Here is a 17,010-nt window from a genome sequence, read left to right as displayed (position 1 = left end):
ATCGTGGTTTTGCATTGTGTTCCTTTGCTATTCTAATTTACCTTCAGGTCGGTGAACTAGGTGAAAATTTTGTAAACGAAATTTTAATTTTTTTTTTTAATTGTTTTAGAAAAAAATGATCCGCTACTTAAGCAAATGGAAAGATTCATGGAGTATTTCGTGCTGCAAGTTGTGCTCCAACTTAGTTTTTGGCCTTCAACGAACATTCAGTACACTAACAACCAGCCTTGATGGATTGTGACCGAACATTATGGGTGCTTCTTTTTTAATATCAATTCCATTGGCACGTAATCTGGGTACATATTATGAAAAAGTATAATAATGTACATTTGTTTGATTTCAATAAGTACCTTAAAAATATCCGTTTTCCATCGAAGTTGTTCCTTTTAATACTTAACGAAAGAATCTCATTCACTTTTGCTCAAAACGGGGGTTTTTAACCATTTTCTACCTTAAGCAAACGGTTAAAAAATAACCATAATCCAAGTTCTCATCGAATTCTCATGTTATAAGTTTTCACTGAAAACTCATAAAACGACTTGATCCACAAAACTTCGACTATGGTTATTTTTCAAGCATTAATGGTTCAATATGGCCGAGCGTGTAGGTGGGCTAGTTTTCTTACAGGTATTCCGGCATCCGTTTATATACCTGACCAGCTGGCGACTGATTGAACATACCTATTACGAGTCAGTTATAGAAAGAAACACATCTAACCTGTCGGCCCACTTATGGGATTCGAACCTAAAAGTTTTCTTGCCGATACCGGAAATCGAACCCAGTACGCCTGGCATACCAAAACCAGACTCGCGCCAGCCTATCCGCTTAAAACCACATCGGCGCTTAAAATCATAAGTTTCGAGTTTTGTTGTAAATTTTGAAAAAAATATAGAAAATACCTACTAACTAAGTTTACATTGCGCTTTAAAGTTATGCTTAGCTACTTTCGATTTTTTCAAAGATTACATAAAAATCATGACAGATTAAAAAAAAATGAGTCCTGGAAAGGGAAAAAGCTAGAAATTTATCTTTTTTTATTCAAAACATAGATTTATATTCTTCCAAGAAGATGATGATTCAGAACATAAAAATTCGGAATTGAAAAACAAAGACAAGCTTATTAAAAGTTATTTCCAAATAAAATTATTAGTTTGACTTTTCAATTTGGCAAATTTATTTAAAAACAAAAAAAAAACTAAACAAAGCAATTTGAATTAAATGATTAAAAATTAATCCGTTCGACACATGTGCATTCACATGGCGGTCGAACCATCCATAATTAACTGTATCGAAAAACGTAGTGCCTTCTCTATTGGGTACTACTTCTTCAATACAGTTAATTGGTGTGGGACAAAGAATTTAGTATGTGGCCAAGCTTCTATTTCAAATGCTCTTCGCTCTTTTCACCACCTTAGAATTTTCTTCTGATATTCTATCCGTCTTTCATTTCAACTCTTTAACCCTCACCGATAAAACCGCAAATTAATTTCATAAAACAAATTCACGGTGATTTCTCTTCATAATAAAAAAAAAATAAATCAAATGTTATCGGTAAAACTTAAAGAGGATTAATTTTACCGATAACAACTTTTGAATTTGAACTTATTTTTTGTTTCGATTGTAGTCGCTTTATCATTTTAATGGCATTCGTGACTTTATATCAACGTTGCAACGATGTTTACTCCTGATCTCGAATTCGCGGACATCGACTCAGGAAGCAACTGACTTACCAACAGAGCTATATCACAAGCCCATTTAGAGATTTTGAAAATGAAAATGTGTTCCTTCTTGTTTATTTTCAAAATCTTGAAGTGTTCTTTGTTATGTTCTTTTAACTTTCACCGATAAGGTCGATAAATGAAATTAACAAACAAAATCACGGCGATTAAACCCTTTATAAATTAAAACATAATATGAAGATGAAAAAGATTATTTTTAAACATTTAAAAAAGATTTTTTTCAATTAAAACGTCTTATCAAGATAATTCAAGAGACAGAATTTTAATGCCTATGTTCAAATGATTGATTAAGCACATTTTGGTGCGCTGAACTCGAACCTTGAATCAGATATTGTCTATCAGCTGATTTGACGATTATAAGCTTCAAAATGAATTAGTTTTGAGTGAAATCAATCATTGATAACTGATGAACTTAGTGATTCTGAATTTGTTTATTATATTTTATTCCACTAGGGATTAACATTTTGATGATGATGATGATGATGAATGATCTAAAAAAAAACTTCAGTTAATAATAATAGGAAACACAAGTACTTCGGACACTACTGAAGAATGTTTATTAAAACAAAGGTTTTATTTAGCAAACTACCCAGCAAACATGTTTTTAGGTATATTTCTCAACAACTTTGTTATACATTTGATATACATTATAGAATGATCGTATAAAACTTGAAAAAAACAGCATTTACCTACCAAAGTGAAGGCAATATATAGGGGAGAATGAGGATACTTGATCCCTGGGGATACTTGATTCCTTAGCTATATCTCGAAACTGGAATGTCTTACAAAGATCAAATGTTCTAGAAAAATGTGCCAAATGGAACAAAACAGCAATGGTTGAAGCTCAAAAATTTTTAACAAAATAAGTTTTTGGGTTATTGAACTTTGTTTGAAAAATTTCACAAAACGTGACTTGAAGATCATTTCCCGAGCAGACTTTTATGGCAAAATTATAGCAAATTTTGCTATCACGCCCTGACAGCCAAATTTGCTCTCATTTTGCTTGACATAAGGTGGTACACAGCAAAAATGAGAGCACAAATTTTCATACTTGGTTAGCAAAGTGAGACCAACTTTTGCTATTTATGAGACCCAAATGACACCTCACATTTTTAACGATTTGACAGCATAATGATGGTTATATAAGGCATCAATAAAATTAATGCGATAGCAAAACTTGCTTTTAATATGCCCTCAAAATATTCAAAATTGAGGCATTATTTGGCTTTCAACAAAAGATTAAGTTTGGCATCCCTTTGCTGTACGACCTTAAGTCAACCAAAAGGATAACAAAATTTGCACTCAGAACGTGATAGCAATTTTTTCTATTATTTTGGCATAAAATTCTATTCGGGGTTTCCTTTAATCATCAAAGCTAATCTTTAGCATGAACCAGAAAACTTAAAAAAATAATCTTATCACTGATATTTGTCATTATATTTTCTAACTATAAAAATAGACATAAACAAATAAATTGTATACATTCAGGCGTTTCATATACGGAAGGGGAACTGAGGGTGGTATACACCTTGCAAGAAATGCTGAAAAATGCAAGAATGCTGATTTTAAAAATTCGATCGATGATATATTGTGTATGAAATCTATACACTTGTAAGCATCAATTTGCTGAATTAGTATTTTTTTTCTGAAAATTACAGATAAATGAACTATTTCATTGTGATGAACGACGAAAATCAAAACGTGTAGATTTAATGCACCCATTAGTTTTCTGTATTAACAGTTTTATAACAAATTAATTTGATAGTATTAATGTTTGAAAATATTAAAAATTTCCAAACAATATACATAAAGGTAGGCTAGTTCAAACTGCAATATTGTAAATAATTTTTTTTCCATTTTAAGCATTACCTATATCTAATAATGCAATACTTGTTGGTTCAGTTATATTTTTTAATTTTGAAACAAATAGATTATTCTAGCGTAGCTTTATCTTCATCTTGTGGCGGAAAAGGGAATTTTAGAACAAGAATTTAGGTAAAATATTTCGTTTTTTATGACAATCGTGAAACATGTTTTTGTTATATTCTTTATTTTCCATCTTATTTGGTAAGAAAAGCAAGAGACGTTATGTACTTCAGCACGCATGATTTCAAACGCCAGGACATGATGTAATTAGTAAAGTGATTTTTTTTTTTAATTTTGTGAGTAGCTTTTCTTAATTTAAATAAAATTTAAAGTCATACAGTAAATGTAAAGTACATATGATATGTCAAGTACATGACATTTACTATATCGAATATGGAGGATAATATAGCAACTTCTCAAGAAAGAAATGAATCATGAAAATCGCCTTCACTTATGCAACTACAAACGAAGGCGCACACTGCAATGTTCATAATACCACACACAAAACTTTCGAGGCTCCACTTAGCAAAAATGAGCTGTTACTTTCCGTTAGCAAATTTTTTTTTTTACTGTCCAGTTAGCACTTTCTCAAATTGTCACGACTTTTGCTCAATTTGAGTAAAAAAAACCCTTTGCTACTAAATTGAGCAACTATATTAGCATGGACTCGAACTAATAGTATGTGCTCGAACCGCGTTTGTTGACAGTTCATTTTTCGGGTGTTATTCGTTCGGCCGCGCGGTTTCAGGCTAAAAAAATGTAAATAATTTCATTTCTGTTTCTCTACATTCGGCGAGATAAAATCCCATGGATTGTTATTTCAAACAATCCATCGGTCGTGGCTGTTTCGTTAGCCAGTGAATATCTGTTCCCGGGACGTTCATCTCAGGCTGTTTTAAATTACCTTCCGGATACTTTCGGTATGAACGATGATACCTGCCTGTGGTAAAGCGGTCAACAAAAGACAACCCCACTCCAGACGAGAAGCTTGGGGAGGCGACGACCAAGGAGGGTTACGTAATGATGTTCTTGCTGTCGAAGGACATTATCCGGAAGTAAGAGGATCAGTAAGTTTGTGAATAAGATTGAGTTTGAAACAAAACATTTTATATTTTAGGTAACAGTGGTACAGTACGGAGCATAGCAAAAAGCCTAACTGGATGCTGCAGGAGCAGGTGATCTCCCAAAAGCGGTAAGCTGATAGAAGGCACCGGAGTTGGTGAGAGTGGCGGCGGTGTGAATTATGAAAAAAGTTGCGACAACGCTAAAGATTGATTTTTTTTCAGGGATTTTCATCCTGTTGGATGATTCATCTCATGTTAAAGATGGAAACAGTGCTTTGTACATAGAGGATAATAAAACAATGATATCCGACTAGGACGGATCCGGACTCTAATTCCAACTTTCCGCTGACAATTGTGCAATCCAATAAAATTCAGCACTCATCATCGACTCTCAGCGAAATCATGTCCAACGCCATTTTCCGGGAATCATGTCCTATGTGTTTTGTATTAGGTAGGTTTTTTTTCATTTATGTTTTTTCCAGGGAGTATAAAACCGGAACCCGTTTTCCGTACTCTGCTTACAATTTTTATGCAATAATGTAATTCTCTCTCAAATTCGTGCTTCGTTCATTCAGTTCTGTTACTACAAATATTGTTTAAAAACAAACATGTTTTTAGAAAAGTTTTGCAATGCCATCTGAAAGGTGAAATCTGATACACATACACATTTAAGCTCCAAAATTTGATTTCTCAGTACCAGATGTTTGACAAAAATAAATAGCACATCTGAATCGAATTTAAATTTACCTAATCTAAACTATTTATCCGAAAACAAACATGTACATAACAAATGATATTTTTATTCTGACTAAGATTATTAATAGATAGGTACTTATTTTTATTTGTGTTTCAATCAACAGGTACGCCACTGCGATGCTGTTTCCGAATGATATCATTGCGTTGCTGGAACAATAAGGCCTCGTTGCTTTATTCACTTCTTGATCTGTTTGTTAAAGGCGAGAATTTAGAAACATGTTGAGTTGAAGATGGGCTTTCTACAAGTATGTTTTTCATTTTATTCAAGCTGAGTTAAATAGTTCAACAGAAATATATTTCTGCTTAAAATCATATTTTTAATTTTTAACAATTTTTCTCTTACAAAATTTCAGCCAAGCTGATTGGTGGCCCCAGATGAAAGTATATAGTCTTATGGCTTTTGTCAAATGCCCTCAGGTATAATATTGGCTCCATCCATAATGTTGGCACGCGAGTGTTAAGGCTCCGTAAAGTGTTAGTGAAAAAAATCTATCTTACTACAGCTTTCGCATGCAGCTGTTTTTATTGAATAAATTAACAGCAATTAAATAATTACGATTTTTCTTTTTTTAAATAGATATCTGAAAAACCAACGAAAACTTTGAAATTCAAAATTTACTAAAATTTTAGTAATTTTTGGGGGTAAACAATTTTTTGCTTAAATTTTAGCAAAAATAATTTTATATGCTGAAAAATTAGTAAAAATTTAGTCTGGACACCTTTCGACTATATTGCTAAAATTTTAGTTAAAAAAAATTGCTAATTCCATTGCTAACTTTTTAGCTGGTCAAATTTGAGCAAAATTTTGCTAATTTCAGGCCTCGAAAATTTTGTGTGCATGATGTTCATTGTCATAGTTGGTTTGCCGTCATGTAATATACATAAACAAGCATACATACTGAAACGCCTGAATATATACAATTGAAATACTGTTATGAACTATTTTGATGGAAAAAATTGTTACGGTGTCATGAATGTTTCAAATTTAATTGTTCAATTTTCGTAAATGAACAGGAATGGTTCAATATAGGTATGTTATTTTTTTTTGAATCCTAGTCTACACTAGGCGTCGAATGCGTTATGTTGGTTGATGAGATTAGTTGCAGATATCTCATGTTGTTCAGGAGGCTCTTATCATTTTTCGGTACTTTATCCTGTCTCCCGAGCAAAAGGGGGAGTTTTAAGTTTTTTCTTGCAGCAACTAACTCAATTGGGTGTAGTGTAAGCCTAACTTTTTTTTTATACAACTAGTTTATTAAAGGCCTTTTATTTTTATAAACTTTCAATGTGCCGAGTGTATCTGTTGGCCTAATGAAATTGAATGGATGCCCTTTACCCGATTTTTAAAGAATTTTTTTTTAAATGAATGAAATTTTGGTTTTTTAGGATACTGATCCTTGGTGCTCATTATGATTTGCTAACGCTTGATCTAAAAAAGGAATGACACGTACATACCTTTTAAATTTTTCATTGAAGTAACCTTTTCTAGTTGTTCTTTCTCAAGCAGATGCCTTGGAAATTCTTGGTGAAGCTGGAATCGGTCCTGTCCTAATTTCAATTCGCTCCCAGAGGTCAACAGCGATGTTTACGACTTCGGATACATTTTCACCTAGATTTTTTGGCCGAGTTGATGCTGGCTTCACAAAACCTTTTCCTCCTCTTATTTCGTCCGTACACTTTGAGCATTTTGACGATTAAACGGAAACGGTAGCGATTCATTTCTGCTCTGCGTTGCCGGCAGGAGTCTTCCTTCTTCGGCTGCTGATTTTTTTTATAGTGCCGACATGTCCTAGGATGCAAAACGGACATATCCAGGGTCCCGGGATGGGCGACAGTTTTAACATTCAGCGATTGTTGCGGCTGGGGCTGCTGTGATTTCTGTGAGGGCAGCGGAAGTTTATTACTATGTATCCAGTTTATTTCCTGTTTTACTCACCATCACCATAAAGCCGTTGCAGCTGAATCCTCTGCAATCTTTGCCGTGGTGCATTGTTCGTAAAAAAAAAATTCACTTAGGTAATCAACAAACGTTGATCAACAAACGAAAACACTTTCGGTATAAAAACAAACCAAGTGGTTCAGTAACCTTCACCATATACCCACTGCTTCTTTGTATCATTACATCTTCTATATGAGTTTAAATTAAAATGAACTTAAATATTTTAAATTATGACGATGATTTGATATGACATGCTTAACAAATGTGAACAAAAACTGTTTTTTGTTCATTCTTGGTTTATTTGCGGATAAATTAATCAAAATCGTCGAACCAAACAATGAGATTTTTTAATTCAAATCAACATGTTCCAACGCATAGAAAGCAATTTCTTCATTTAATACTTTAACATCTAAGAATTAATTTTAAAATCAAAACAAAACAACAACGGTTGAAATTCATGTTCATGTGGATATATCATAATGCGTTGAACAATCTGTGTTAGGCCGATTACATAGTGAGAGCAATGCGCGTTCGCATCGCACTCGCTATGTCATCGTCCTAGTAGAGCTGCAAGTGAATTTTTTAATTATCCTAATATTCGGATAAGATTTATAATCGGATAAGATTTATTCTCATTTTCGTATTCAATCATATTCCTCATATTCAACATAAGGTTGCTCGTAAATCAGGTTTTTTGAATACTTATCGCAGCTAAAGGTCATTTTTTTATCTTTTCTGTTCTCAAAAACAGTTAAGTCTTGGAACTTTACTGTTTAGAGATTAGTGAACTCAATGAATCCTATTTTTGGAAAAATAGAATATTACCCTGAAATATCCCTCGTTTGAAACATTTTAGATACGTCCTACCATTAGAGATACATTTGTTATTCTTAATTTTGCAAACGGTGAAATCATTTTTTTCCTTTTTCTCAGGGATTTTAAAGACGGTGCGGTGAAATCAATCAATTTTCTCTTGGTGTGTAATTTTTTCAGTTTGTTTCTGAAAAAACCATCGACCTCTTAATTATTCATAATTTTCCTTTTATAAAAACTAAGCCCTGCAAGATTTCTTTGCTATTTATTCCGGATAATGATCGCAGTTTAAAATCATATGAAATTTAAACGCTTATAATGCCTTTAGTTTAACTTTCGCAGAATTCAATTTGTTGTTGACATCTTATTGTGGCCTCAGTTAGCTATCAAAAGAAATCTAATAAAAGACTCAAAAACAAGTCAAGTCAGAGTAATTGAACGAGCATGATCTTGAACATTCCTGTTAGAACTTAATTTTGAGAATGCCTAGACGAACTCAAAGATAAGGACCCCCAATGAATTTCTATTTTGAGTCTAGTAGGTTATTTGATTTTGAAATCGGGAGCGTGTGAATAATTCATTTTCAATATTTTCAAAAATGAGAGGATCGGTGGCCGCGATATTTGTACTTACAACCAGCAAATACAATCATGAAATATTATTTCATATTTGTATTTTTTTATTATTATGGATACCCCAATGATGCTAAATTCTGCTATCAAGGTAGTTTTAGTCTCAAGTTTGTATTTTATAAAAAGAAATAGATACCTCAATGATGCCTAGTTTTGCTATCAAACTAATTTCTACATCACATTTTGCTTCTAGTTTGCTGTTGATACTAAAATTTGGTCTCAGCTGGGTATCAAATAAAAATATATATGAAACCTTATTTATGCCTCATTTTGCTCTCACTCAAAATTCTATAGCAAAACTAGCTGACCCGGTAAACTTCGTTTTACCTTCTAAAGTATAAATCGTAATTAATGTTCAATTTCATCTACACGTCCTTAACTGCATTCTTATGGAAATCGTAACAAATAAAGTTGAATTTGTGTTGGGACCACCTTCCATAAAAAGTGAGATTCTTGAAACTATTATACAAACCATCTCTGACGCAAAAAACCCTCAGATACCAAATTTCACTTCATTCCGACCGATCATTCATACGTGATGTTATCACAAAGAAAACGCCTCCATTTTTATATATAAGATATGCTATCAATTTACTGTTGACACCTTATTATGATCTCAGTTTGCTATCAATTTGGGCATCAAAGTCTGCTCGGGTTTTCATCATTTTGAAATGATCCTAACATGGAAATATTATAACAAAAATATTTATTCCGATACATCAATCTTTCAAGTGTAAAATGAACTTCAAAATACAATATTTTCGAAGTGATGGAAAACTCCCAACTTTTTTCAGGGAAAGTTTTCTAAAATGTTGATTTTGGGTACAATTGATCCCGGTATATTCTTCTTCTCAGTGGATCGTGGTCATTGCTGATTACGAGATTACTAATATTTATCAAATAGCTAATATTCATCCATCCATTATCTGAAGAAAAGGGCTTAAATAATTGATTTTCTCTTGTTTATAAAAAATTGCGCCCGTAAGTATGCAATGTCATAAGGGTTGAGAATAAGCTATGAAATTTATTTTTCTGACAATTATAGATTGTGAAATGAGAACAAACATGACCAAAATAGTCAATTAACATTCTATCTTGAGGTTTTGTTTGATTTTTTCCATGGATTAGGGCTTCCTGAATAAAGGATCAAGTATCCCCTAACTTCAAAAATATCGCGATTTTTTTACTCCCACGAAAATGCTTCTAGTTCATCTACGGGTTCAAGTATCGTTCTAATTTTAGGAGCATAGAAACTTGAAGTTACACGCTGTCAGAAAATGTAAAAGAGTGCGAGTTTCTAAATTTGTCCAAAAAGATATGGTGAAAATAAGAAAAGGGGATCAAGTATCCTCACTCTCCCCTACACAATTTTTTTTTGAATTCTTTTAGAGCGATCAGAACTATACAAATAGGACGATAGTAAGCAAGTAAGTAAGAAAGTAAGCAAGAGAGCGCAAGTTTTGCCCTCAATTCATGTAAACCATTGCCAGCGATAATATTTGCTGCTTCTCTCATTGGACAATTCTTTCAAACAAATCATCTGTTATTTAGTAATCTGGTTGCACTGCTTCTCACAGAGAGAATAACAAGGTTTCTTTCTCACTTGAATCTTGTGCGGGAGAACCAAATTGTAAACATGGCGGACTGTTTATCATATCCGACTTATACCGACTTTAAGTGACCATTTTTACGATCGTTTACTTATTATCAACGACTTAATTTATCATTTTTAACGCGATTTTATGTTTTTTTAAGTTTTGTCAGTAAATTACAGAATTTTCTTTAATAATTCTTATGTATGAACGACTTTTTATGATTGTGATTAATCATTACTTGTATAGAAACACTTCTTTTGAAAAAAAAAAAACAATATGAAAAACGAGGTAGGGTTTTTTTGTGTCAAGATTTGAGTTTCAATTCAAAAAGTATATTCAATTGTTAATTAAAATTAATAATTAAAATTTGGTTTCAATTCGTGAACGTCATAGAGTGTCGTAGAATAAAATTTCACAGGCCTAGAGTGGTATGGGACTTTAAACCGGCGGATGCAAGCAAATTTTCTGGCATTTACTTTCAAATCACCTTTTGGAATCAAGTTATTTCACGTTACTACGGAAAATGAAGGTTTCCAGATAGCCCAGTTTTATCTGGGTTTTCCCGGATATTAATTATGAAATTTGGGAAATGTCCGGCCAAATCCAACTGAAAAAAAAACAAAATTTGGAGTTTTTATTCATGCGTCCTAAACGATTTTTTTCAAGCACATAATTTGCACAAAATAATTTGGAAATTTATTTTACGGAATTTTTCACGTAAACTCAAAATTTGTCGCATCCCATCGATTCTACGTGAATCCTGAAGTGACTTGTCAACTTCCTCATGAATTTCACGTAAAGTATAAGTGGATGACTTTTGAAATCCGTTTCAAGGAATTTTCTCAAGCGTGTTATTGCAAATTCTCATAAGAAAAGGGCTAACATTTGTTTGCTATGAAATGTTTTTGGGCCGTTGTGCCTGTTGACTAACGAAATTAGTTTATTCAGAGATCCGGATGAGTGGTTCAGTGGAAAGCTGCAGCTCCCGACTTGTGTCATTAGCTGAAAATTGAAGGAAGATTATCCCTCGTTCACTGTCTAATTAATTAATTTTCAGCACGTGATCGTGATCCATGCTGTAGTTTACGTCACATCAGATACATTTTCAAAAAAGGATTGAAAAGTTGACGTTATGTGACCCATTCCTGCATTTTAAGATTGTCAACATACGAAATACAGAAGTTTTGACGAGTTTTCAAAAGAGGCTGTTATTTAACCTTTTATCATTTTGCAATTTCTCAGACTTTCTTGCACTAAAATTCAACTTTGGACTGGATTTTGAGTACATTCACGCAAGATTTTCTTAATAAAATATAACTCCATCAGAAAGGGAATTTTATACCGATTCTAGAGATGTAATAATAGTGTATTAATTATATTTGTGTAAAGTATTGGAACGCTAATGTAATTACACCACTAGAATCGGTTTGAAATTTCCTTTCTGATGAAATTTTTTTTTTCAAAATTTTTGCGAAATCTTGCGGGAATGTACTCGAAATCCAGTGCAAAAAAAAAGAATTTGATTGTGAGGAAATCTGAGAAATTGCAAATTGATCCAAAGTTCGTAAAACATGAAAACGGTGAAAATTCATCAAAAATTCTGTGTTTTGTATTTTGACAATCTATACATTCAAAAAAGAGCCAAATTACGTCAACTTTTCAATCCTCTTTTCAAAATGTATCTAGTGGGTGTGACTTAAACAGTTTTGACGATTCTGAAAAGAACGGTTTTTACATCACTTTTTTACATTTTTGTGATAATGATCTTAAAAAAATTCTTAAAATATCTCTTCATCTGCATCGTATAGCTTCTAATTACGTTAATTTCCAATCCTCTTTGCAAAATTTATTTGATGTGATTTTAACAATTTTGACGATTCATTGATTTAAAAGTACGGTTTTTGCATAACTTATTTTACATTTTTTGTAGCCGGTCATGCTCGTAAGAAATTAAAAAAAAAATCCTTATATGCAACGTATAGCTTCTAACTTCAGCTTTCTTGGCCACTAGGTGAAAATTTTCTTAAGCATTCCGTAGCTGATCTACAGTCTTTTTTTCGAAGCATGTTTTTTCAGTTTTTTTTTCTTAAACTCTTAATGACGGAAAATTGGTGAATTGTAGCTGAATGTTGTCTGAAAAACATATTTGAGTAACATCACGAAATTTCTCTTACCATAAATTTTGTAAAAATCGGTTGAGAAACAAGAGTGATACAGCGGTTTTAAGCGAGGAGTATTAAATTTACACTCAAGGTCGGATTGGGAAGTTATTTTTCCTGAGCCTTCAGGGTGCGTTTACGAAAAGATGCAAAATTAACGATTTTAAGAATTTATTGAGGGTTCCTGTAGATTTTTATTTATTTTTATACACCCGAATAAAATAACAAGTTGTCGAACTTCCAGTAGTGTAGTGTCATGATTTATATTTGGTGTGGCTTTGAGTTCATCGGTATTTCAAATAAATAAAATGTCGCTCCAATCGATTTTCATCCGTTTTGTTAATTGAATCATAATAGTTCTGAAAAGAATACTCAGTCTAATTTCAAAACATGAATCAGATCTTCACTGTACGGCTTAGCAAAAACCAGTAATTCAACTAAACTAACACCGATTATGTCGCCCTTGGATAGTCTTCTTTTTCAAAGCCAGCAACCATCACGCAAACTAGCCGAGATCGAGATCGCCAAATGCAAGCAGCGTTTTGTGCGACGACGATATTCAACCCAACAAAAAAAACCTCATTTGACTCAAACCATGCAACATCTTCATATCGGTTGCGTAAAAAAATCACTCCAGCCTATTACCGAAAACGCAAACATTCGCTCTGCGTTGTTGACATTTCTTTCACTTTTGTACCGAAATAAGATCATCTCCAGCCACGTTGCAGCGAAACCCGTTTTGCGGGCAAGTTCAAGAACGCCCTTTCTCAAATTGATTCTTTCACTTTTGAGCTCCTATTTCGTAACGCTTTAGCACAAACAAATCAACTCACTGATCAACTTTCTTGCTGCCGCCTTCACCTGCCACTTGTGGCTTTTTCTCCAGCTTTTTTTCCGTCTTGGACAACGTTTGCACCCCCGATTTGTCACTTTCCTTCTCGTTGGCCATGTTAGCTAGCACTAGGTCAGCACTAGGTGATTCTTCCCAGAAGATTGCTTGAAATGTAAACAAATTCTATTGATGCAACTCCTCCACCCTTTTTTCCTCGTTCGTCTCCCCGATCGGCTGATCGATAGCGAAGACTTGCGCGGCTTGAAGCAACGAACTCTCCGGACGGTGAGCGACTTTCTCGATCGAGTGTTTCGCGTGGACTGACAGGCCGCGTTTCGGTTTGATCGAGCAGACTCTTGTTGTTGTCCAGTGTGGAAAGTAAGTTTCGGGGAAGTTGAACTTTAAGCGAGCTTTAACGATGAAGTTTAAAGTTCGAGAGCTTCCAGCTATGCACTTTATTCATTGAAGCAATGTTGCCGACTAATCATGTTCTGGTCATCCGGTGACCTACCAATATCGAAATGATTTCAAAAGTTTCAAGTGAGATTCAGGCGCGGTCTTAGAGTTAACTGTTGGGAAATGGGGGGATAAGTTATCTTCTATTATATAAAATTCTCTAGTAGGTAACGGTGTGTGTAGCACTACTCCTGCGAAATTACCTAAACGATTCGAATGAAATTATTTTTAGAATATTTCGTAGGCATGAGAATCGGTTTTTATCAGTTGAAAAAGCACACAAAGTCACATCAATTGCCGTAATAATTAAATTTGTACTTATTTAAATCAAATATATGTCATGGCTTCCATTTTTTCAAAATAATCTTTCCTGTGGAGGCTTTGTTTTTCGTCTTCATGGTCGAGGCGTCGCACACAGGGGTACACCCATAGAAGAGGTTGCGATAATCCAATGCCTATTTAGCAAATCTCTGTACCGATAATGCGCTGAAATGTGCACTGTGCCGAAGACGGTATGTTTGAAAAACCATAACTGGCATAAGGACTCGGCTCCCAAACAAAATGATGCATGACCACTACATTCAAGCGAAACAAGTAAAACATTTTATGGGATTTCCTTCCTATTGGATAATTCATCCCAGAAACAAGAAAATAAAAATATAAACTACAGCGCCCGTAGGGAGAGTCGAACTCAGATCACCAACTATATCATCTTGCCAGTCCGACATCCTAACCAGTGTACTATTTGAGCTTCATGCAGGACGAGGGATATTTGTCATAGGGTTTCTGCCACCGAACAATCACAAATAATCGCACAACGGTGGATTCCCGGCGTTTGGCCGCCTTTCAAGGTAGTCCTTTGTCTTGCGATGGAAACGGGAAAGGGAACGGGAGTGAAGGCAAAGGGAAACTCATTGAATGAGAACTGTGCTTTGCTTACTGCCTGCTATTACATACACACGCTACATATACACAGCTGCTTAAGGTGAGCAGCTTGGCCGATGGTTGTTTGCCGGTGAATTGAAGGAATGTTTTTGTTGTTGCTTTTGCTACATACACACGCACAGCTTAGCCGTGGTTGTTTCAGATCCCTGCAACGCTACACGATTTGTCTATGTATCGTGTGACCAACATCTTTTAAACATGTGCTCGTGAATCTCGTTTTTAAGCTTTTTTTTTCCTCAGATTTAAGCTTTTTTTGCCTTGAGAGCATAGGAGACGAAAGTTTAAATCTGAGGAAAAAAGCTTAAATCTGTCAAAACGAGGGGAAAAAAGGGGAAATCTGAGAGATGTGCTCCACACACTTCCCGGCAATGTTATTCAAACCTTGTGGAGCACATCTCTCAGATTTCCCCTTTTTTTCCCCTCGTTTTGACAGATTTAAGCTTTTTTCCTCAGATTTAAACTTTCGTCTCCTATGCTCTCAAGGCAAAAAAAGCTTAAATCTGAGGAAAAAAAGCTTAAAAACGAGATTCACGAGCACATGTTTAAAAGATGTTGGTCACACGATACATAGACAAATCGTGTAGCGTTGCAGGGATCTGGCTCCACACGGTTTGAATAACATTGCCGGGAAGTGGGTTGTTTGCCTTTTGTTTTTTTTGTTTTTTTGTTTTTCTGGGATTTTAACACTTTCGCGTTATTCATCCCTTCTCCTCCGTGTCTAGTGTTGCCAGAAATGTTTGGCTGATTATATTTGTGATAGGAGTTTACTTTTTCGAAGGAATTCCAAAAGTTTATTTTCTTCCGTGGGGCAGTTAGAAAGAACTTGTCTTAGGCTGATTCCAAGATTTGCTTCTTTGCGGGCTTGTTGATATATTGGACAATATAGGAGGATGTGTTTTATGCTCAGAGGTGTTTGGCAAGCAATGCAAAATGGGGCATCTTCCTTGCCCATCAGGTATCCGTGGGTCAGTCTGGTGTGACCTATGCGAAGACGGGTCAATAGTCGTCTTTCGTGGAAGAGTAAACGATCGTTCCATGTATCGGTTGAGTTCTTGACTTCCCTTAGTTTGTTGTTTTGAATATTATTCCACTCCTGGGACCAAGTTAGAGTGATGTGTCGTTTCAGCCATTGAATGGCATCGCTATGTGGTACTGCCTGATCTGGGGGATCGAGATGCCCACCTGCTGCGGCGAGTAGATCAGCTTGTTCGTTCCCTATTATATTTGAATGCCCGGGAATCCAGCACAGAGTGATGTTTTTCTGCAAGATAACTGCGGAAAGCTCGGCTATCCAAAGGTGCTTAATATTACCGGCAGCAGTAGCTTTCAACACGCTGGCTGAATCAGAGAAAATAACTGAACCGCGTGGACATAGATTTTGAGCAGCTGACAATATTGCGAACGCTTCAGAGCTGAAGACAGAGCAGATAGCAGGGAGAGCAAGTGATAAACTTGTGTTTCCGCTGTATACACCACAACCTACTCGGCCGCTAAGGGTTTTTGAACCATCGGTATAAAATTTTGGTGATGTACTGTACTTCTTATTCACTAAGTGATGAAAATGGGGAAGCACTATAGACGGATTTACGCCAGCTTTTATTTTTGAGAGTAAAGATAGGTCGATTTTTGGAGTTGGAGCGTTCCATTTGAGCATTCTTGGATCATAACGAGTACAGATGGGTGGGATTAAGGCATGTATTTCCATGAGGAGTTTTTTGGCACGTAGAACCAGTGGTGCATTTGTACAGCGATCGAGAGATATCCATCTAATTGCTTTTGTGGAGATTATCTTGGTAAGGATAAGTTTAAATGGCAATTGGCCGCTCTCGGCCATAATGGAGGGTATTGGGCTGCTCTTAAAGGCTCCACTGATAGAGCGAACAGCCTGATTGTAAACGGGTTCCAATTTTTTTAGAGTGAAATCATAACTACGGCCATAAAATCCAATACCATGAAGCATCGTTGGTAGGAGCCATCCATGGAGGAAGAGAAGTAAAGTTGAGCGGGATCCTGCTCCATTTGGGGTACATAGTTTCTTTAAGATGTTTAGTTTGTTGTTCGTTGCCTTCCGAACACGATTGATGTGGTTCGTAAACTTGAGTTGATCATCTATCCACACTCCAAGTATCCTGGTTGTGCGGACGAGAGGTATAGTTTTGTTTTGCAGAGTAAGTGGGGGTATTTTACGCAATTTTCTTCTGTTGGGGCCAAAGT

The 17,010-nt window shown here is 35.0% G+C and overlaps 1 protein-coding gene and 1 long non-coding RNA gene across 2 annotated transcripts in view; one reads left to right on the top strand and one right to left on the bottom strand.

Annotated features, from left to right (window-relative positions):
• Positions 1-13,716, bottom strand: part of LOC129739120 (protein O-mannosyl-transferase 2) — an 87,429-nt gene extending 73,713 nt beyond the window's left edge. The window contains exon 1 of the mRNA XM_055730551.1: positions 13,397-13,716. Within this exon, the coding sequence (XP_055586526.1) occupies positions 13,397-13,512 (116 nt within the window). The 5' untranslated portion in view covers positions 13,513-13,716. The remainder of the gene's footprint in view (positions 1-13,396) is intronic.
• LOC129739270 (uncharacterized) lies at positions 4,214-5,863 on the top strand. The gene is made up of 5 exons (XR_008735814.1): positions 4,214-4,660; positions 4,723-4,797; positions 4,892-5,120; positions 5,530-5,670; positions 5,779-5,863. It is a non-coding gene; the product is annotated as an uncharacterized LOC129739270 (long non-coding RNA).
• Positions 13,717-17,010: the final 3,294 nt, after the last annotated feature.

Source organism: Uranotaenia lowii, chromosome 1 (assembly GCF_029784155.1).
Source record: "Uranotaenia lowii strain MFRU-FL chromosome 1, ASM2978415v1, whole genome shotgun sequence".
Taxonomy (NCBI): Eukaryota; Metazoa; Arthropoda; class Insecta; order Diptera; family Culicidae; genus Uranotaenia; species Uranotaenia lowii.
Note: the sequence above shows the minus strand (reverse complement) of the source record. Positions and strands in the feature narration are given on the sequence as shown.